The sequence below is a fragment of the Equus przewalskii genome, chromosome 6 (genome assembly GCF_037783145.1).
Source record: "Equus przewalskii isolate Varuska chromosome 6, EquPr2, whole genome shotgun sequence".
Lineage (NCBI taxonomy): Eukaryota > Metazoa > Chordata > Mammalia > Perissodactyla > Equidae > Equus > Equus przewalskii.
In genome coordinates, this window is record NC_091836.1 from 6,617,961 (window position 1) to 6,640,368 (window position 22,408).

Here is a 22,408-nt window from a genome sequence, read left to right on the forward strand (position 1 = left end):
CCATGTTGGCTCCGGCAAAGCCCCAAGTGACAGTGCTGGGCAGCTGCATCTGGCTTCGAAGCCCTGGCTCTTTGCACTGAGCGTGGGCCCCTGGCGGGACTAGACAGATTTCTCAATCACGCCAACCCGAGATGTTTTGCAAGGAGGTGGGAAGGCACGTTAACTAAGAAGGCTGTTATCTGTATTGTAAATCTGAGAGCTGAAACTGTAACACTTACGTGTGTCCTGGATCTATGACCGGTTACCCAATGCCATTTTACATTGGAAAATATTGGGGAAAGGAGAAAGAAATCATTGAAATGAGCTTTACTCTGATTCTTCCTGAACCTCTCAGGCTCAAATAGGGAATCCGAAGTGGATCTTGGAGAAATAGTGCACCTACATCACAGCCCTGGTACGAGGTACATGCCTTTCAGATACTAAAGAGCTTATATGATAAAGTGCTGCCACTTTTCTTCAAGCCTTTACCCATAATCCTAAGAACTAATTTTGGAAATCTAATGTCTCACACCTGTAAACACATTTTCATGTAGTTTTAAGGCACACATGCATGGCCCATCACTATTAACCTCATCCAGTCACTCAGCCTGAATTTCATTTTCCTTAATTTTGAAGAACCCAGTACTTTCTTCCTACCTAAGTGTTGCTACGAAGAAAATTGAAAATGAATGTAAAGGAACTTTATAAATTGTAAAGTTGGAGATAAAAATGTTTTAATATGATAAAAGGCTTTAAAAAAAACACTGAAGTATTCAAAATATTGTGTAAATAGCTCAGTTAAAAAAAAAAACTGCAGAGCATGAACGTGGAGTCAAGACCTGGGCTCCAGCTCCAGCCCTACTCTTGAGTCCAGCTACAACCTGTGTCCGAGCTTCCACTGGGGAAATGCTGGAGTAGCGAATGGAGCTTAGACAAAGGATTAAATAAACAGCCAGTGATAAAGACCAAGTTATTTTTGCTTTAAAAGTTTAATCTTTAATTTTACCAAGCTCAAGATCATTCACAGCTGAGGAATCCTATGAATGGGTCTCTATCTGTAGAGGGCTCAATTTCTGGTCCCAAATTTTCTATCAAAGTGACATCCTTAAAATCATAGTCCAGGTTTAGGAAAGCTTCATTTCCCAGCTGTGCAGACACTCACGCTTACCAAAGACATATCCTCCAAGATAACAAACAAACAAAATCCTATTTGCAAAGGTTTTATTTCATGTGCTGTTTGATGTTAAACTTTCCTAGGCTTTGCAACTAATGTGTGTCAGTGTGCAAACTATTTCATTCAACAGACAGATGGCAGCTGAATATCCAGAACACAGTGAGTGCCTCATGCTTCTAGACATGCTGAAGGAGCCCTTGTCTTGGGCCAAGAGAAGGGAAGCAGTGCCTGCAGAAGGGAGAGCTACCCTATGCTCCTCTGACACTCTTAGGTGCTTCCTGATTGATGACACTCCTCCATACCAACATGCAGTCCAAAACAGAATCCCTTTAATCTTTCCTCATACTCTTAAAAAACACAGATTAGATATCATGAATTAACTGAACTTAGAAGAATGTAGAGAAATGAGGGGAAAAAATTAGTGCACAAAGAAATACAATATACAAAAGAAAATATGCCATGTTTTATAAGCTGCATACATTTCAACAAGAAAGTTGGGGACATAGATACGTTATTTAGATTATTAAAAATATTTATTACAAGCAGATTCCCTTTCCCATATTGAAAAGAAAACATATTACTGGAAACATTCAGAGAATGGAAGCTGGGTTATACCAATTCCCAAGTCCTTATCAAATAAGGTATTGATAAAGGAAAAGATATTTTGTAACTTAAAATTAGGGAAGCCTATACACAATTAAGGTAAGGGGAAAGAGAAAAAAAAAACTAACTGAAATAAAGTCAGAATGATCGTTTACATTTTACAGGCTTTCATTAAGCACATAAAACTGTACTATTTAATATATTTCTCCATGAACTTTTTGTGAAATTCAGATCGCAGCGTATCATTTACAAATCTTTTGTCTTTCTTCTGATCATCTACACCTTTTGCACAGTTCTTGAAAACAACATCATCATCCCACCTGAAGGAAAAAAAGGAAACAGAACACTCTTATAACGCTTGTTTATCAGGAGACGAGAACACCGTGTGAACTGCAAAGCGTAGGCATTACAGAATGATGTTCAACATGTACGTGATTCAATGCAGCAAGTACACCCCAAAGAATAAAGAAATTCTTAACAGGTTATCATCTTGCTTTATTATAGCAGGAAAGGCAATTCCCATTTAGAACATACAAAACCATCTTCTTATTTCTCCAGTGTACGAAACTGAGTTAAAAAGCAGAAACTACATACATTTTACTTGCATAAATATTTAGTGTTTTCAGATCTAAATCAGAGTGGCAGCACCTGGCACTACCATGATTAATAGACGCTCTAGATGATAAGTGACCAATTTACTGTTGTTTAGATTATGTGGTTTCAAGGATTTATAAACTGTTTCACCAGTTAACATTTAGTAATCATCCACTGTAGTGTTCACATCTTTTTGGTTGGCTTTTTATTGAGGTGTCATTTACATACCGTATTATATTAGTTTCAGGTCTAAGTATTGACGTTTTAGGACAACAGAAGGAGAAGAAACTACTGGGGTCTAACAATCAAGGCTCATGTATTGGCCACATCCACACTGACCAGGGGGAAGCAGCAGTTGGGGATAGGGCAGGACGCCGGTTGGATTCTTCTGGTTTGATTTCATAACATGTAAACATAAAAAACCCCATGGATGGGCTACAAAATATGTTTTCTAGAAAATAATGAGTATGATTTCAAAATATCACCTCGCATGTAAAACACAAACCCACATATGTAATATATATACTCTCACAAATCTATATAAAACGCAAGCCCATATGATGTGTGTGTGCGTGTATGCATGCCAGAGGAAACGCATGTGGAAAGGAAGCATAGAACGAGGGCGGCCATCTTTGGAAAACAGTAAAGTCCTCGCTGGTGCAGCACAGGGAAATGTGAACAGCCGAGCAGAGCCAGGGCAAGCGTGACCTGCATATTAAGACACGTTGCTATCTCCAAACAATCCCATCTGCATCCAATCAAGGCAGAAGAATAAGCTATATAGTTTAATATAAATACAATCGATGTTGTTTTTTCTTTCCACTCTCTCAACTCACTGCCAACAGGCTTTCAGCCCCTCCTTCTCAACATCAAAACTGCTCTTCCACACTGCTAATGCAACGGCCACTTCGCAGAGCTCATTCTGCTCACCCTGTCACCGATATTGGACCTAGATAATCATCCCCTCCTTGAAACGCTTTGCTTGCTTGGCTTCCAAGACACCCACCCATCTCTTCTTGTTCTCCTCCTTCCTCACTGGGTGCTCCTTCTCAGCCTAGCTTTTTCACTCAAAAGCCACTCAGTCAAGATTTACTGAGCACCCAGTACATACCAGGCACTGTTCCAGGCACTGATAGCTAATCCCCTACCCAAGCTCTCAGCATTATCCCAGGCTCAGTCCTCTGACTTCTCTCTAGCTATACTCATTCCCTAGGTAATCTCATCTAGTCTTCGAGGCTTTAGACGACTTCTCTAAGTTGACAGCTCCCAAACTCACTACCTCTAACCTGGACTAACTCCAGAACTGTGTATCAAGCTACCTACTCAACATTTCCACCCAGATGCATATAACATCCTAAACTCACTGTGTCTTAAACATGCCACCTCCCCCACCCACAACCTCAGTTTACATTCTTCCCCATCTCTAGCCTTTCAATTACTCAGGTCAAATATCTTGGATAAAATGTCACCTTCCCAGCAAATCCTTCCTTGACTACACTGTTGCCATTGTAAGGACTCGAGTTTTTACTATGAATGAGTTAGGAAGCCGCTGAACAGTTTACAACAGGAGGTTATCATCTTTCACTTTAAAAGGACCATGATGCTGCTGTGTTAAGAAAAAACTGGGGGTGGGGATGGAGACGGTGGGGAGCATGCAACGGGAAACCAGTTATGGGTACCACATCACACCAGATGGTAGCACGGGAGGCAGGAAGAAATAATAGATATGGTTTAACAGTTAAGCCTACAGGGTTCCTTGATCACTTACATAAAATACCAACTAAACCTCCCTCCCACTCAGCACTTCCTATATGCTTTTCTATTTGATTTTCCTACATATCACTATCCAAAGTACCATATACAGTATTTACTGTTTCTACTCTCTCCCTCTTCAGCCTCTACTTCACCATTCCAAACAAACACACTGTACAGAAAAAGAGTTCAGATGGCAGGACTGAGACTGCTATGCTTAGAAAGGCCCGCTTGCAAGGTCAGCCCTTGGCTGGCATTTGGAAACTTGGATTTCAGGAATCCTCTCCCCTACACTGTGCCTAGACTCTTTGCACAAATAATGTGGTTTATGCTCAACACCTGCTTTCCTTCTGGAGAGTCTAGATTTTGGTATGTGCTAGGCAGAGGTTGCCTATATGACTGGCTCCCAATAAAAACCTTGGGCATGGAGTCTCTAATGGGCTTCCCTGGGCAGAAACACCACAGACATGAAGCTGTATATTCACTGCTAGGGGAAAGAACATGCTCTGTGTGACCCCTCATGGGAGGGACAGAGCATAAGGAAGCGTGCACATGGATCCCTTCAGTGCCTTTCCCCTTATGATCTGGCCGTGTATCTTTACTACATTAGTTGTAAGTACAACTATATGCTGAGTCCGGAGTCCTTCTAGTGAGTGTCCGAACGTGGAGGGTGGTTTTGGGGACCCTTGACACATACACCTAAAATGTAAGCTTTGTAGGGTTAAGGGCTCAGTGCATTGCTCAGTCTCTAGAGCTTAGAACAATATCTGGTATGCAGCTGGTTACTGTATCTATTGAAAATAAGTTTATTTTCTTTCATTCTCCTTGTTCCATTATTTCAAACTCTGATTAAAAAAAAGAATATCAGGAAAAACTGGGATTTTAGAAGCTCTACATAATACTGTTTGCTATAAAACTCATACTCTGTGTGTATACATATCGCCAACCCATTACTGTATAGTACCTTCTTTTAACTTTGAAGTTGGCCTGAGGCTGGGATGGGCCAGTGAGGTTAAGGAGAGGGTTTCCACTCAGAATGTTTTCCATACGAATCCTCTCTTCTTCAGCTTTTTGTTCTTGTTCCTTTCAATGACAGGGGAAAATTCAAATTTAGTTCTATTAACTCCAGTGCCAATCTTCTGATATAGCCCATATTTTAAAAGACTGTTAAGGATTTTATGTGGGAGATGGGATAAGCCTCAAGGTAGTGTTGTTTTTTGTTTGTTTTTAAGAGATACCAGAAAAGTCTCACTTGTCAAAATAATTTGGTATTTTTGTTATATATATTTCATATTTGCCATCATATATTCATTGGTCTCTTCTGATTCAGAAATTCTTGAGATGCATACTTAAATCTATTCTTACTCAAAGTACACATAAAATTTAAGAGAGTACACCAATAAACATATTCTAATAATTTAAGAACGTATTAAATATCAGAAAGACTCATTTAGCAAAGCTATTACTCAATTTTTAAAAAATGGCTATACATAACTGTGATTAAAAATAATTTTATTTTGAATTACTAACAATGTAAACTTGTATCTCTAGGATTGGTGACAAGTTATTATTAACCAAGAAACATCTCCTAAAATAAGACAAACTATCACATAAAAAATTATATTCAGTCAATATGCATTTCTACTAATTTACCTGAGGTTTATCAATTTTGTTATGCTTTATTGCTACAGACTTATTTTATTTTATTTTATTTATTTATTTAGAGGAAGATTAGCCCTGAGCTAACTGCTACCAATCCTCCTCTTTTTTCTGAGGAAGACTGGCCCTGAGCTAACATCCGTGCTCATCTTCCTCTACTTTATACATGGGACGCCTGCCACAGCATGGCTTGCCAAGCCGTGCCATGTCCGCACCCAGGATCGGAACCAGTGAACCCCGGGCTGCCAAAGCAGAACGTGTGCACTTAACCGCTCTACACCAGGCCGGCCCCTGACTTTTTATTTTTATACCTCTCATCCTGCATCAGTTATAAGCTTGTCTTTCTACACTTTTATTAGCATTAACCTCTTTGAACTCGAATCAACAGCAGTTTCATTCTTAGAATTAGGAATATAAAATGTCTAAAATCCTTAGCCGTAAGTCCTAGATCTACCTGATTCCATGTTATCTTAAACCAAAGATAAATCCCAATTTGCCATTTGGGGGATAACAGATTAACAGATCAAGAAAAAAGACACTTTCTGGAAGTCAATTTAAAATGAACCTAACAAAGTGTTAGACCACTTGGAAAAATAACCTAATTTCCTATACAGGTTAATGATACTTTAATATCCCAGTGTGAACAGTGGATTTCTTTTTTATGAGGCCAAATAACCGGGAGGTAAGAAAATGCAATTTTCAGGGAAACAAACAGTGAAATTCCTTTAGGTCACTGCTTAGACCTTAAGCAAATAAAGTCAGGAACATCCAACATAAGAGTAAGAAAAGACAGCTTTCTAAAAAGGATACATTTATTTTTAACAAATTATATTGATGCTGAAAGTGAAAAGACACTTCTCTGAGATGCTATGGAAATAGGAACACAAGTATACAATGCATGCAAACCTATAATAATGATGTTAGTGGTCCTGACCATTTTATGTTTGGAACATTATTTCCTTTAGAATAACTGGCTGATTGCCACACTTAGCACTGGAAAAAAAAGGTGGCAACTCTTTGCATATTCAAGTACCAGGCACATGACGCTTCATGAACACAGGCTAACAGTCAATGGCCTGCAGGTCAAATCTAAACCACCCTGGTTTTGTAAATAAAATTTTACTGGAACACAGTCACACCGATTCATTTATGTGTTGTCGATGGCTGCTTTCGTGCTAGAACAAGCAGAGCTGAACAACTGCAACAGAGACTGTATTGCCCGTAAGCCTAAAATATTTACTATCTGGCCCTTTACAGACAGTTTCCTAGCCCCTGACATAGGCTGACTGGTTTGAAAATGTTATTTCGGGACACTTCAAAAATCAGCCACTAGAAAACCAGAAAGGGAAACAGGGACAAAAGAAATAAAACTGTCATTCAACCCCAAGAAACACCAAGACATTTTTGTACAAAGAGATTAGATGAACCTCACAAAATTGTAAGACCTTTGGTCTAAAGTGTTTATCCTCCCTAAGAGTCAACGAAATGCATTTAAATCGTTTGTCTCTTTATGTATCCAGAACTGTTAGGCAAGCCAAACGAACCTGGAATAGAACGACTGCCCTCTAGTGGTGTGCAAGTGATATCAGAAAAGTTCTTTTAATTATTTGATTTTGCAAAATTAGACATAAAAATTATAAGCTATTATAGGAATTTTGCTATCCTATGCCAAACTTTGATGAGAATTGTATTTAAACTATTTTTCTTCTTCCAATCTGAATTCCAGCAGTCTTCTACTTCCCTAGATTCCTTGCAGTAACCTACAGTGGTCAGTTCCCCAAGTCTTTTTCCCCTTTTTCTTTTTCTTTTGCAGGGAAGGACTCACCCTGAGCTAACACCTGTTGCCAATCTTCCTCTTTTTTTTTTCTTCTCTCCAAAGCCCCAGTGCATGGCTGTATATCACAGTTGTAAGTCCTTCTAGTTCTCCTATGTGAGCTGCCGCCACAGCACCACACTGACAGACGGGTGGTGTGGTTCCGCGACAGGGAAACCAACCTGGGCTGCCGAACTGGTGAGAGCACTCAACTGTAACCACTAGGCCATCAGGGCTGGTTCTTTCCTTCTTTTTTTTTCAACAGAACAATTCTTGGCCCAAATGAAATCTTCCACAAAAGCCCATAAAACAGAGCTGAGCTGTTCTATTCGAAAGCAGGCAGATATCCATACTTGAATGTCTCATAGCATGTCAAATTCAACATGTTCCAAAAAGAACTCATCTCTTTTCTCTCCCATCCTTCTGCATTCCCTGTATTAGTGCATGGCACCAACAGTTACCCAGAAACTGGGGGTCATCTTTGCTGTCATATCCAATCAGTCACTTTATCTGGTCAATTGCCCCTTCTTGATAGCTCTATCAGCATCTGTTTACTTCTTTCAATTCCAATTATGCAAGATTCTCATAGCTGCATGTGAGCAGGATTGGAACAGCCTTTAAATCAGTTCTTTCTAATCCACCCTCCATATTTCTGCCAGAATAATCCTTCTAAAATCTCTATCCAATCTTATCAACCTCCTGCTGAAATCAACTAGCTTCTCATATCCTTCAAAACAGAGTCCAAACTCCTTTAGCATTGGTTTACAAACCTCTGATGCTCTGACCTGCTCATGCCTCCCCAGTTTCATCTCTTATTGTTACTACTAGGGGAATTCACTCCAAGTTTAAAGGTAAGTACTATGGATCCTATTTAATCCTTATGACTATCTTTGAGTTAGACATGGTTTTCTTCCATTGTAGAAAGGGAGAGACTGTGGGCACTTGGGAAGTTATGTGAATTGCCCTGGGTGATATGAAATCTACTGACAGACTGCACTAACAAGTGCCTGGACAGAAGGCAGGGAGCACAAGACAAAGAGACAGATACAATGGCCTTATCATTCTGTGGGTTCTCTGTAGGCCATGACCATATCTTAATTGTCTTTGATTCTTCTGACACTTAGTAGATACTGACCAAATGTCTGCTGAACAAATGAACAATTAAGTGAATGAAGAGCGATTTGCTGAGTATTATTAGGTGTGTCTGAACTATTTGGAGAGGATTTCTAACATAACCAGGAGACTTAGGATGCCACAAAAATAACCAGATTTATAGATCTACAGGTGCTGTATCTAGACATGGCAAGGACGATTTCTAATATTACCTGAATTAAGAATATTTCTAGTTTAGTATATGTGAGAAGATGGAGGAAGATGTAAATATTTAATACTTTGATTTTACCTTTCTGGCCTGCTCTTCGGCTCTTTCTTTTTTAATTTTTTCCAGTTCTGCAAGAAGAGCTGCAGTATCATCATCATCACTCTCCTCTTCAAAATCTTCATCTTCATCTTCCTCCTGAAAAAGAAAGGTGATGGCCCAGGAGATCAGAGAGAAAATGCACATTATTCATACTCTTCCATAAATACTGCACTTACCAAATCTTTGGGACAGGATTAATTTTCCTACTGGGAAATAAAATGCACCTAAATATGATTTAAATCAACTACCAACCAAAAAACAAAGCTCCACAAAAAAGCTTATGAATTCTTAGTAAAATGTCAACGCCTGATGTGTTGGAGAGATTATAATGGCAAATAGTATGTTTTAAATGTACATGATTAAACAGGAATTTACATGAGAATAGTCCTAAAGTCAGAAAAGGAATACTTTACACAGATACACAGTACATATGTACACAGTGTATCACCCTGAGAGTCAAATAATTTTACATAGTTCAAAACTTTAAACTAGGAAGTAAGGATAATCAAAAGTCCAAAAAAGGGTGCTAAATTCTCAGAATAATTTCAGATGAATAAACATTAGATCTCACTTAAAACTGGGTTCCCTTTAGTTAATTACTGAGTTTATTTAATTCAATCTGTCATCTTTAGACTAACTGCTGATGTATGTGCTTAGTTAGATGCTACCCATGAAAGGTTGCTCAGATTTTTCCACTGTATGTAGAAAACTGCAAATTAATTACAGACTGTAGGGTCCCACTGAATTTTAATGTTAACTGAAGCACTAATCCTAAAAACCTTCCACTTAGCTCACTTCCTCCCTAAGCATAGAGGGAGCCCTTAAGTGTAGTGCTCATCAGGAGGGAGCATCTTTGGTGTTTAATGTGGAAAGGCCCCTGGATTCAAATCTAGGGGGTGTTATTAATTGAGAGCCGAGGACGAAGTTTGCCCTCCGGAGGTGTGTAATATGGTATTCAATCTCCAGGGTTTAATATAGGAAATTACTTTTGGGGAAGCACATCCTTTAACAGACTACTTATTTGGTTGTCTGGAGATGAAACTTGTTCTTGAGGTTTAATTAACCAGAAAATAATACTTTTTGTTTTAAAATCAACTATGAAGTTTAGCACTGAAGTCAGGGCTACATTTGACTAACAGCAAGTAAAAATAAATGTAGGACGCTTCTTAAAGCCAAAAGAATAAAAAAAGTATTTCAAAAAACATGATAAATAAATTACTATATGGAGATGAAGGGAGGAAACAAAACATACATCTGTTAGAGGATCGTCCGCATCGAGGTTGGCAGCGGGAATCTGGTCTAACCGAGGCTTCTTTGATACTGAAGAGGAGGTTGTATGTTCTGCGGAAAAACAAACATCATTTTGCTTACTAAAACAAACACTGCATTTCTCACAACATTCTAGGGACCTGTGGGCACAAAAAGCTTAGACTACAGGCATCATGACAGCAGGGTTCAGAACCACAGCCTGGCAAATAAGCCTTGGTAAATATTTGTTGAATGAATTCATGAAAGTACTGATTTTAACATGGGAACTGTAGCCTCTCTCAGGAAATTTAGGGAATAGTTTACATATGCTGAAAATATAAAAAAGGTATTATAACTGATGCCCCTAGATGTCTTCCAATAGCCAGTAAGAAAATAGGAGAACCTCATAGTAGAACCATGGGGCCTCAAAAAGTCCGGCCACTGTAAACAGTCAAAAACTTGATCTGAACTGAAACAAGGGCTGCTGAACATCTCCAGATCACCCTGTGCCTTTTAATACAGAAGCATAAATAGATGAAACTGGAATCAACCTCATTATCATCTCTAATCTAATCATTTGAGGAAGTGTCACAGCTCTCACCAATTTTACAGCAAACACAAATATTAACCTAATTAGTGAATGAAAGAAAAACAATTGTCAACATAATTTTATGAGAAAAATATCTGGGGCAGTGTTGGTACCTCGGTTTGGGCGATCTCTATTTTTTTCTCTTGCAGCAGCTCTCTCTCTCTCTTCCAACTCTCTCCTAAAGTCACGGTTCCTAACCTCCTCAGGGGCATCCTGAGTGGTCTGTCTAAAGTGGAAACAAATGAGGGCAAAATGTTACTAAAGAAACACGTGGCTGTAGCAATGGAAGACAACTCACAAAAAGCAACTGTGTCCTTGAGTCCCTCAAGCCTAAGAGGGAACTGGACAAGATCATTACCCTAATCTGAAGGTTACTAACAGGCATCTTTGTGATGTTTCCAACATTTCAAGAAGCCCAAACTGAAACACATATTTTCCCATACTAAGGCTGCAGATTGATTAAAACATCTTTACTTTTTGTTAGCGTGTCATGTCAACTCAGGGCTCATTACTGTAACACCTTTTTTTTTTTGCTGGGAAAGATTTGCCCAGAGCTAACACTTGTTGCCGATCTTCCTCTTTATTTTTCCCCCTCCCCAAAGCCCCAGTACATAGTTGTATATTCTAGATGTAGGTCCTTCTAGTTCTTCTATGTGAGCCACAACCATGGCATGGCTACTGAGAGATGAGTGGTGTGGTTCTACACCCGGCAACACCCCTGGGCCACTGAAGCAGAGCATGCTGAACTTTAACCACCAGGCCATCAAGGCTGGCTCACTGTTATTGTAAACTTTTAATCTCATACTGATTAATGTTGATAGTGCTTGGTCCCTCTCAGGTAATGTATTAGTTATTGTTTCATCTACACATGGAAATCCCTAGTTAGTAGGAATTTCTACATAAGAAATATCTAGTAGTATTTTACAGTCATGGAGCATAATTTTACTGTTAAATACTCTATTGAATTCTACTCCTAGGAAAATAGATAATTTAAGTGATATAACCCAAACATGCTAGTATCTCATGACCACGCCATTTAACAGATTTGGTCTTGCTTTGTAAACAAACAAACAAAAAGTCTTCATTACCTGTATTTTATCTTTGTATGAGAAGGTAGGTCTCGGCTTGAATACTGCTTTGAGAGTTGGCTCAAATCACCTTCTCCTTTTCCTCTCCCACCTCGTGCAGGTTCAAAAGTTGGCCTAGCTGCTGTTGTCATCTTTTACGCTTTGAAGAAAAACAGTATCAAGTTATTTCCAATACGACAAACTCTCATTTTATAAAGTATTAATCACTGTCCATCCTTGTGAAACATTTTCCGAAACTCATTCTCCAAAATTTACTTAAATAATCTCAAACAGAAGTTCTCAAGAAAACAAATAATGAGGCTCAGAGAGTACAAGGAATATGGCTTCTTAGCTCTTATTTAGTGCAAAACATTCCATCATGAAGATGGGAGTTTGTGTTCCTGTTCTCCTTCCAGCTCTGTGGCCTTGGGCAAATCACCTAGCTTAAGTTTCTGTGGAATGGAAATATTCCCCATAGGATTACTACGAAAATTATGAGACTCAACATGTCAAAGCCTTGTAACATACAGTACTGCTGTGACTGAGTTTTAAAAATTCTCAGCTCAACCTTACTCCACCAGACTCCCTAAGGTTTGGATTTTATCTAAACCTCACACAACAGAAAATAGGCTAGTAACTACAAAAACAAAAAAAAATTTTTTTAAATCACTAAGTTAACTGAGTGAAACTGTGCCAAACTTCAATGACAGTTACATAATCAAAATTCTCCAACGTCCTTTTTTTGATCTAATTTTCTCTTACAGCAGCCATCATCAGATAAATTAGATCTTTTGCAGGTTATAAGTTACGCAATGCTCAAAAAACAGGAACCTCACTTGCAAAGGATTCTGATAAACCAAAAATCAGAGACCTGTTCCTTTTGGTTTTGAGCAGCCAAAAGAATACTGCATAGCAGATGAATCCACTAAAAGCCCATTAGCATTGGAAAAGCAAGCGTGTGGGGAAGCTAGGGAACTGGCACACTACATTTTCAAACAAGAAAAATGGATGTATCCAGAGAGGAAGAAACAGGCCACTGGGGGCGTCGCCGCCTCCTACACCCGACAGGATAGTCACTCCTGTCTCCCAGGAGCTCGCCTTCGGGGTGTCACCAGGAACTCGCGGACTCTTTCCCCACGCCCGGCTCCGCGGCGGGTGGTGGGGCCCCGACCCTGCTGAACGCCGTCTGCAGAGCGGCCTTCACGCTGCCCTCTCCGCGGCCGGCCCGGGATGCTGTAAGCGCCCGAGAGCCGCTGGGGTCCGCCACCCGTCCACCGCTCCGGGGCCTCTCCACCGCCGACTGCGACTCCGACCGCCCCTTCCTGCCCCAGTCAGATAAAGAGACAATCCGCGATCCTCCTGCCGCTCACGTTGGCCGAGGTCCCAAGCAGCAGCCTCCGCAGATCACACAGACACCATTACGACTCTGGGCTCCCAGAAAGCTCTGCGCGCAGGGCCGAGACCCAAGACCCGGAAGCAAACCCCGAGCTCTTCAGTCGCGCTTCAGCGGCGGAGGCAGCGACCAATCCGCGGAGGCCAAAGTGGAAGTCGGCGTGACGACAACAAGGGGCGGGACCGAAACGGCCCAGGGGGCGGGCGTTTGAAATCGGTGCTTTAGAGTAGAGCCTAAACATAATTTTATACCGCCAAGAACCAATTACTTAATGTCTCTCTCGTCTTTCCCTTCCCCGACCCCCTCCCAGACTCCTTCATTCCGGTACTGCGTGGACGGGAAGCCCCGGGGAGCCGACACCACGTCCCCGGCTAGCGAGAGAGCGTAGAGAAGGATTCCACCCAACTGTTAAACCCGTCGGCTCCTGCTTCCTTTCTCGTGAGGTAGACCAACAAGCCCCGAGAGTTGGGCTACGGAAAAACTAGTGTTTTCATTTAATTGGATATGAAGAAAGAACAAATATGTACGGGGGCAACCACGATCTTTATAAAGGTACCATTCCTGCAAAAATATTAGCCTTCAAAACAAAGGTTGTATTCGTATTGTTGGTTAAAATTTTTAGTTTTTCAAAAGCCTAAGTTCTAGCGGGAGGGGGAGACGTCACTCTTAGAGATTCATTTCTTTATTCACCCGACATCGAGCGTTTAGAACGCTGGGCCCAACTACAGGGAGCACGAGATGCAGTTATAAGATGGCTACTCGTGCGGTAGGTGAAGTTTTAATAAGACAACGAACAGGAAAAAGAAAAAAATCACCAGTCGTCCCTTTTTTCTCCCCCGAAAAAAGCCCTCTGGGAGCAGGGGTCTTGTTTGCTTAGTCTTGGTATCGCATCACGTGGTCCTCGGCCACAGTAGATGCTCAAGAAATATTGGTTAAACAAATGAAAATTCAACTCCCTCAACTTAAGTTTCAAATGTAAAGAGCTCATAAAATTGAAGATTAAAAAGGTTTTTTTCCAGAACTCCTTCTTTGAAACTTTTAAATAAAAAAAAAAAGGTAGAAACAGTCTTTCCCCCCATAAAGTTCAAGATGAAAGTCTTAATTTTTCTTACTGAAGGTATTCCTCCCCTAGTCTTGGACATCTCAGTAAAGGACACTACTATCATACCAATTACTCAAACGAAAATCCCAAGGCTCCTACTTAAATCCTTTTCCTTCACTCTTCACATCCAGTTCAGTTGCAAGTCTTGCTAATTCTGCTTTCAAAATATACCCTAAATTTCCTTCCACTGCCACTACCCTAGTCCAAGCCACCACCATTTTCCACCTGGATTATAATTGCTTCCTAATAGGTCTTCCCACCTCCACTTTTGTCTTACAGTCAGTTTGGCATATAGCAGTGAGAATGGTCTTTTAAAATTAAGACTCAGGTAGTATTACTTTCCTGCATAAAAATCTACTGCACTTAGAATAAAAATCAAATTTCTTTATGTGATCTGAGGCCCCATGGAGTCTGGCTTCTGCCTACCTCCCTGCCTTCACTTCTAATAGTCATTCTCTTGCACACCAAGCTCTAGCCCCAGCCAACAGGCATTTCTGTTACACAAACGAGGTAGCTTTTTCTCTTCTGTCTGTGCCCCAAGGTAACTATGTTACCATCCTTCGAGTCTCAGCTTAAATGTCAGCTCTTCAGTGAGGTTTTCCCTGACATCAACATTTGAACCTCTACCCCTCCAACACATATGTGCCATCCCATCACCCTGTTTTATTTTTTTAAAGTACTAAACACTCCTTGAATTTATTCTGTTCATTATTTGTTTATTGCCTTGTTTCTTGTCTGAGAGGCAGCATAGCTAAGTCATTGAGAAAATGGGATCTACAGCCTGATGGTCTTAGTTCCAAATTCCAGTTCTGCCTTTCCTAGCTGTGTAAACTTAGGCAAGTTATTTCCCCTTTCTGTGGCCTCAAATTCCTCATGTATAACATGGGGATGATTCTAGTCCCTCATAATGTTATTTTAAGGATTAAGTGAATTAATACTTGTAAAGTGCTTAGAACTGTCTCAGCAAACAGTACTTGCTAAATAAATGTTAGTTATTAATATTATTAATATTATTTTTATTATTATTGTCTATCTTCCTATATTAGAACGTAAGTTCCAGGAAAGCAGGAACCTTGTCTCTCTTGTTCACTGGTGTATCCTCTGCATATAGAACAGTACCTGGCACATAATAGGTGCTGAGTAAGTATTTGTTGAATGAGTGAATGAATGATGCACTATGAAGTGGAGGAATGAAGTAACAATGGCAAGGTGGTGACATAATTATAGAATCTACCCCTGGTTTTTATGTTCCAACTGCCCTTATCAACCCTTAGTCAATTACCCCAATTTGTTTAACTCCTAACCCACCACTTAATCTTTTGATCACCAACCATGATTAAATAACCATGCCTGTAGTTTCATTAACTCCAACATATGAGATCATCAGGCCACAAAATTAAAAGCTTTGACTTAAGTGGTCTGAAAGTATGAATAAGAAAAATAAAAAGTTTTTACTTGTGATTTTAAAGTACTAATAAGAAAAGGAAACTATGAAGCTTTTTGACTTAAATGGTTTGAAAGTATTAGAAAAAGAAACTAAAAGTAAATTTACTACAAACTTAAAAATTCTCCCTATCAGTTACCTTTGCTGGCAAAAATCATGTGTAACCTCCCTAAAATTCTCATTTTAAACCCATTACCACAAAAATCTAGTTGGGCTCATAATTCTACCTGCCAATCCTCTTATACTTTCCTGTTTATTTTCCCATTCTGCAATAATATGATTTCCCACATTCCCATTTCCTCAAATCTACACACCTCTTCCACTCTTTTATTCCTCCTCATCCTCTTTCCCAAGAATGGGTGATTTTCTGACTTCTCCGGGAAAATAGAAATTCTTAAACTAGGACTCCTCATCTCCCCTCCTGGTTGATCTACCAAGCTGCCTTTGACTGTGCCCATACTCTCAGCTTTCCATGTGTTAGGAGAGATGAGGTGACCCTAACCCTCTCCTTATGCTCTGGGTCCCTATCCCTCTAGCCTTCTTAGTGACTGCATCCTACTGTATTTCCTATCTCATAATCTATGAACCCATCCCTTTCAGATCACTTTTCCCCTTTTTTTGGCTGAGGAAGATTTGCCCTGAGCTAACATCTGTACCAGTCTTTCTTTTTTTTAGTATATGGGCCAGCAGCACATCATAGCTGCTAACAGAGTGGTGATGTCCACGCCTGGGAACTGAACCCGGGCTACCAAAGCAGAACATGCTGAACTTAACCACTAGGACACTGGGGCTGGACCTCTTGGGTCATTCTTATTAGCTCTTGGACATGGTGTACTTTATCTTAACCTTAGAAAATGCTCCTTGGGCCAGCCCTGGTGACCTAGTGGTTAAGTTTGGTGCTCTCCACCCTGGAAGCCTAAGTTTGGATCCCAGGTGCAGACCTATACCACCCATCTGTTAATGGTGATGCTGTGGTGGTAGCCCATGTAAAACAGGAAAAAAAAGGAAGCTTGGCAACGAATGTTAGCTCAGGGCAAATCTTCCTCAGCAAAAAAGAAAAGAAAGAAGAAATGCTCCTTCATTTTAAGATGACAAAGGTATGTGAATGTGAAAAAGATGTTTTCTATAATAACTGATTACAAAACTAGCTATTCTTATGGCAAGATGTAATGTAGGAATTACAGCTTCAAAGCTTATACAAGCACTACATCAAGTTGAATTAAACACCCAAAAGGAAAAAGAGAAACCATAAAAATCTAAAAAGAAAATTTAAAAGTCTGTTTGCACAACATAGGGTTTGTAAAGACCTTTTGATCAAGGCAGAATACCTAAGAGCTGTAAAAGAAATAATTTTAAAAATTCATTTATATAAAAATTTAGTTTTATGGCAGAAGATGCCCAAAATGGAGTCAAAAGATAAATGCTAGATTAGCAGATAAATTCTGTAATGCCTATAACATATGAGAGGGTACTACTACTAGGACTACTACTACTAACATACATAACATAAAAAATACAAACTACCCAGTAAAAAAACGGGCAAAAAATAGAAACAGGCCATTCAAAAAAGCAATTCCAAACAGACAACAAACATGAAAGACACTCAACCTTCCTATTAGGAAAATGAAAGTAAACAAACAATGAATTATCACACTACAGCATCAGATTGGCAGGAATTTTTAAAAGTTACTAATGCAATTGCATGAGATTGGGTGAAAAGGGGATCCAGTCACTGGGGAGGCATGGCCTCCCATTTCCCTCACAGTGAAAGTCAGAGGTGCTTGCAGTGACCTACAAGGCTCTGCCTAGTTGACCTCCTCTCTTGCTCATGCTTCTGGGCTATATGCCTTCCTGGGGTTGTCTGAGCAGAGCTCCTGTCTTAGGGCCCTTCTATTAGCTATTTTCTGGGCCAAAAACACTTTCCTGTCTTATTGAAATCTTTGTTAGCTGAGCTCAACCGACCATGACAGCCCTATTTAAAGTTGCAACCATCTTCCCCCCGGTCCCCAACATCCTGCAGCCCTTCTCTCTCTTATCAAGCTCTACTTCCTTTTTTATGTAGCACATAAATCTTCTGTGATCCTATATAATTTAGTTATGTTTATATTATTTCTTTCTCTGCCTATCCTGTGCAGAATATAAATTCTACAAGGGCAGGAATCTTTGTTTTGCCCAGTGACGTAGGCCAAGCATCTGAAACAGTGACTGGCACCAGCAGGTGTCTGTAAACATTTTCCAAATGAGTGGATAAGTGAATGAATGAATGAATGAGTGAGTTTTAACAGGAAAAAAGAAATCACATTTTGATGTTAAAAATATTGCCTTAATATGTTTTATATTTTAAAGGAGAAAAAAGTAATTTATATTCTGCTAGTCTGAAATCCAGATTTGAAATGAAGAAATATCAGGACCCAGAAAGATGATTTCTTTTCAGGAAAGAATCTCTAAATGAAAAATCATGTGATTATCAGGCTCTATATTTAGCATCAAAATTCTAATTCACTCAGCCCCACCCTCAACCCAGTCACAGCTCTGATTGAATCCAACCTCCCTCCTCTTTCAGCTGAATCCCCTTCTCCAATTCTGATAAACCCCATCATTTACAAAGTTACCAGCCCACAAAATGGGAAAATTTTGCTTGGAAATGCTTCTTTGAAGCTTTTAATAAGAAAAAAGAGGAAAAAAACCCAATGGTCATAAGTCAGCAATCACATTTAAAAATGAAGTGATATCAATAATGACATCTGTTTTAAATTTTTAATCTGAAAATGACCAATTTTCTAATATAAAAAACTGATGCTTTAATCTATTTTGACAAATGAAAAGAATAGAAAAATAAAGTAACTTGCCTTCTATCAACAAAATCCTGATTTTAAAAATGCTGTGGGGCCCAGAGAGATGATTTCCTGGAGACAGCCTCAAAATGAAATATGCTGATGGGCCAGGCTAGGTTACTGGAGAATATTGTAATATAACCAGCTCTAACCTAATCTGAGCACATGGCTATCTCACTAGCTGGCCAGTGCATTATTACCAAGACAGTTGAAAACAAACATATTAAAAAACAGTTAAAACGAAACAAAGTATAGAAAACAAAGGGATAAAAGGAGATATACCATGCAAGTTCTAAACAACAGCAGCAAAAGTATTCTTTAAATAGAGTAGCATTGACAAGGACATTAATGCAGGCATCTTATTGCATCACAAAGAAAAACCCACTAGGAAAACATTACAGTCATGAACATGTATACAACTAACTACATAGTCTGGAAAAATATGAAGCAAAAATAGAGAACTAAAAGGAGAAACTGACAAATCTGCAATCATGGCAGGAATTTTTTTAACATAAACTTTTGTCAGACAAATTAAGATTAATTAAATTAATTTGTCAAGCAAATTAATGACATTGATGCATCATCTTCATAGACATGGTATGCTTACTATATTTATATATGTATTTATATATTGCATTTGTGTGTATATAAAATCCTTCAATTAAAAGAATACATACTCTTTTCAATAAACATTGAACATTTACAAAATTTAATAAAATATAAAGCCCCCTAATAAATTTCAATAAATGCCTATGTATTCATTTCTAAATGATAATGCATAGTCTTGCCAATTTTTGAACTTTATTTAAATGTTCAAAATGTTTATATAAATGAATTATATGTGTTCTTTTGTGTTTTGCCTTTTTCCTTCTACTTAATGTGTACTATGCGTAGCTGTGGTATACTGCATAGAATTTCATTGTGTAAAAATACACCGTATAATTGATTTATTCTAGTAATTATGTTTCCAGTGTGGGGCTATTACAAATAATACCACTGTGAACATTCTTCTAAATGTGCAAAGGTGCAGCCATCAGCAGGAAAAGAGTTCTTGTTCCATAACCTCACCACTCTTGATGTTGTCCAACTTTCCAATTTTGGCTCATCTCGTGGGTGTATAGTGATAGGTCTTAATTTGCATTTCCTTGATTGCTAATAATCTTTCATACGTTTATTGTCCATTTGGATTTCTTCTTTTGTGAGGTGTCTGTTCAAGTCTGTCTGCTATCTTTTTCTTACTGATTTCTATGAGTTCTTAGTACTTTGGGCACTAGTTCTCTGTCACTTATTTGTGCTACACATGTATTTTCCACTTCTTGGCTTCTCTTTTTGGTATATTTTGATGCATAAAAATCTTTAATATTAGAGTAGTTCAATTTATCACTTTTCCTTTTTGCTTAGTGCATGGTTTTTATTTCTTGATTAAGAAATTATTCCCTACTTTGGGGTTATGTTGATGTTCTCAGATATTATCTTCTGAAGATTTTATAGTTATGCCTTTCACAATTCCACTAGGAATTTTGTTTGTTTGTTTTTGTGCGTGGTCTCATGGAGGGGCCTTGAACACTGGTAAAGCAAGTCTTCTTACCTTGTCCCTCTTTTATGAGCGCTTTGCTATTCTTGGCCCTTTACACTTCAATATAAAATTTAAAGTGTTCTGCAAAAATGCTTTGGGATTTTGATTGGGATAATGCTGGATCTATAGATCAACTTAAGAAGAAATGACATTTCTACAATATTGAGTCTTCAGGTCTATTAACAGATTATGTCTTTCCATTTATTTAGGTCTTCTTTGTCTCTAAATAAATTTATATTACTGTCTTCATAGAAGTCTTTCAGATTTTTGTTAGCTTTGGCCTTCGGTGCCACTTAATTCTTAATGCTATTGTAAATGGCCTCCTTCTTCAGTTTTGATTGTCTAATTGTTTGTTGCTGGTATACGTAAATATGATTGTTTTTTATATATTGCCATTTTAAATCCAGAGACCTTGCTAAACCCGCTTATTAATTAAAAGAGTTTATTCATAGATCTTTTGGGTTTTTCACATATGCAGTCATGTCTATGAATAATGACAGCTTTGTCTCTTCCTTTCCAATCTTTTCTTTCCTCTCCTCCCTTCTTTGCCTTGCCTTCTTATGTTGGATAGGGCATCTAGGACAATGTTGAATAAAAGAGCTGATCACAGGAATCCTTGTCTTCTTCCTCATCTGAGAGGGAAAGCTTGTAACTTTTCACTATTAGGTATGGTGTTTACTGAAGGTTTTGGGTAGATGCACTTTATTCGATTAAAAATTTCCTACAATTTTTAGTTTGCAAAGTGGATGGCAAATTTTATCAAACACTTTTCTGCATCTAATAAGATTCCCTTTTAATCTGTTAGTGTGTGTTACTATATTAATTTATTTGTTTAACTGTCAACTAACCTTTCATTCTTGGAATAAACTCATCTTGATCATGATTAATATATTGCAAGAATCAGTTTCCACTGATTCTCTTTAGGACTTTTGCATCTTTATTCATAAGTGAGATTGGCCTGTTATTTTTCTTTCTCGTGATGTCCTTGTTGGAAACTCGTATCATAAAACATGTTGGGAAATATTCTTTATTTTTCTGTTCTCCAGGAAAATTTGTCTAAGGTTGGAGTGCCCTTTGCTGGGCCTAGAGTATTCTTTGTGAAGTGTTTTGACTACTGCTTCAGTTTCCTTGATAGTTATAGATATACTCAGCATTCTGTTTCTTCTTGTGTCAATTTTGCTATTATGTTTTTCTAAGTATGTATTTCATCTAAATTTTAAAATATATTGGCTTAATGGTTTTTAGACTATCTTTGTTTTCTTTTTTATGTCTCTAGCATCTGTAGTGATAACCTCTTTGTCTTTTCTGATAGTGGTTATTTGTGCCTTCAATTTTTGGTCTTTATTATTTTTACTAGAGGTTTGTTGATGTTATTAGACTTTTCAAAAAACCAGCTTTTGGTTTTGTTCATCCTTTCTATTTTATATTGGTTTTATATTTCGTCAATTTCTGGTGTTACTTTTATGATTTTCTTTTTTCTACTTTCGTTGCTATAGTTTTTCCCCTAACTTCCTGAGATGGATGCTTAGCTCATTTAATTTTCCAGCCTTCTTTCTTTTCTTAGATTTTTTTTAAGCCTATAAATCTCCTTTTTAATACTATTTACCAGCATCCCACAAGATTTGAAATGTAGAATATTCACTCTCATTTAGTTTAAAGTATTTCCTAATTTTCATTTTTATTTCTTTCTGATTAAAGGTTTATTTAAATAGAAATGTGTGTTTAATTTTACAAAATTGGAGATTCTCTAGTTATCTCTTTAATATTAATTTCTAACCTTATTGTTTTATGGTCAGAGAACATGTTCTGCCTGCTTTCTACCCTTCAGCGTTTGTTAAAACTTGTTTTATGGCCACAGTTTTATGGTTAATTTTGTAAAGTTTTCATAGTACTTCAAAAAAAATTATATTCTGCCACTTGGAAGTACGAAGTTCAATGTATGCCCATTAGGTCCGTTTTTAAATTGCATTACTCAAATGTTCTCTATCGCTTTTCAGCTCTTTGATCAATTAGTAGGGTCTTGGTTTATGCCTGTCTCCCTGGGTGCTGTTCACTCAAAAAAGTATCTCAGATTAGGTGATAAGTGATAGGATGTAACTTAAAGTTTAAGACCACTCATTAAAATCTGAAATGAGTAGAATTTCTACTAACTCAGTCAAAA

General features: G+C 38.4%; 2 protein-coding genes across 5 annotated transcripts in view; one reads left to right on the forward strand and one right to left on the reverse strand.

Annotated features, from left to right (window-relative positions):
• Positions 1–1,183: 1,183 nt before the first annotated feature.
• CWC15 (CWC15 spliceosome associated protein homolog) lies at positions 1,184–13,402 on the reverse strand. Of its 3 annotated transcripts, none has more exons than XM_008513751.2 (7): positions 13,269–13,402; positions 11,920–12,058; positions 10,945–11,057; positions 10,247–10,335; positions 8,977–9,090; positions 5,067–5,185; positions 1,184–2,076 (listed from the first exon to the last, which is right to left on the reverse strand). In XM_008513751.2, the coding sequence occupies exons 2-7, from the start codon at positions 12,048–12,050 to the stop codon at positions 1,947–1,949; spliced, it is 696 nt and encodes a 231-aa protein (XP_008511973.1). In that variant the 5' UTR covers positions 12,051–12,058; positions 13,269–13,402; the 3' UTR covers positions 1,184–1,946. The 3 variants fall into 3 exon arrangements, with proteins under 3 accessions (XP_008511973.1, XP_070479031.1, XP_008511974.1); XM_070622930.1 differs by having other exon boundaries at positions 12,997–13,348; XM_008513752.2 differs by having other exon boundaries at positions 12,886–13,344.
• A 21-nt stretch (positions 13,403–13,423) lies between these two features.
• Positions 13,424–22,408, forward strand: part of KDM4D (lysine demethylase 4D) — a 33,435-nt gene continuing 24,450 nt past the window's right edge. The window contains exons 1-2 of one of the 2 annotated variants that reach the window (XM_070622928.1): positions 13,424–13,843; positions 15,440–15,533. The gene's annotated coding sequence lies outside the window, so the exon portion shown is untranslated. The remainder of the gene's footprint in view (positions 13,844–15,439; positions 15,534–22,408) is intronic. The other variant, XM_070622929.1, reaches the window with a different exon arrangement.

What these genes read in the sequence shown, in the direction of transcription:
- CWC15 (XM_008513751.2), bottom strand. Translation starts at nt 12,050, where the DNA reads ATGACAACAGCAGCTAGGCCAACTTTTGAACCTGCACGAGGTGGGAGA. An exon ending in CATACAAAGATAAAATACAG is followed by an intron (nt 11,058 to 11,919) that starts GTAATGAAGACT and finishes TTTCCACTTTAG; the next exon opens with ACAGACCACTCAGGATGCCC. An exon ending in TAGAGATCGCCCAAACCGAG is followed by an intron (nt 10,336 to 10,944) that starts GTACCAACACTG and finishes GTTTTTCCGCAG; the next exon opens with AACATACAACCTCCTCTTCA.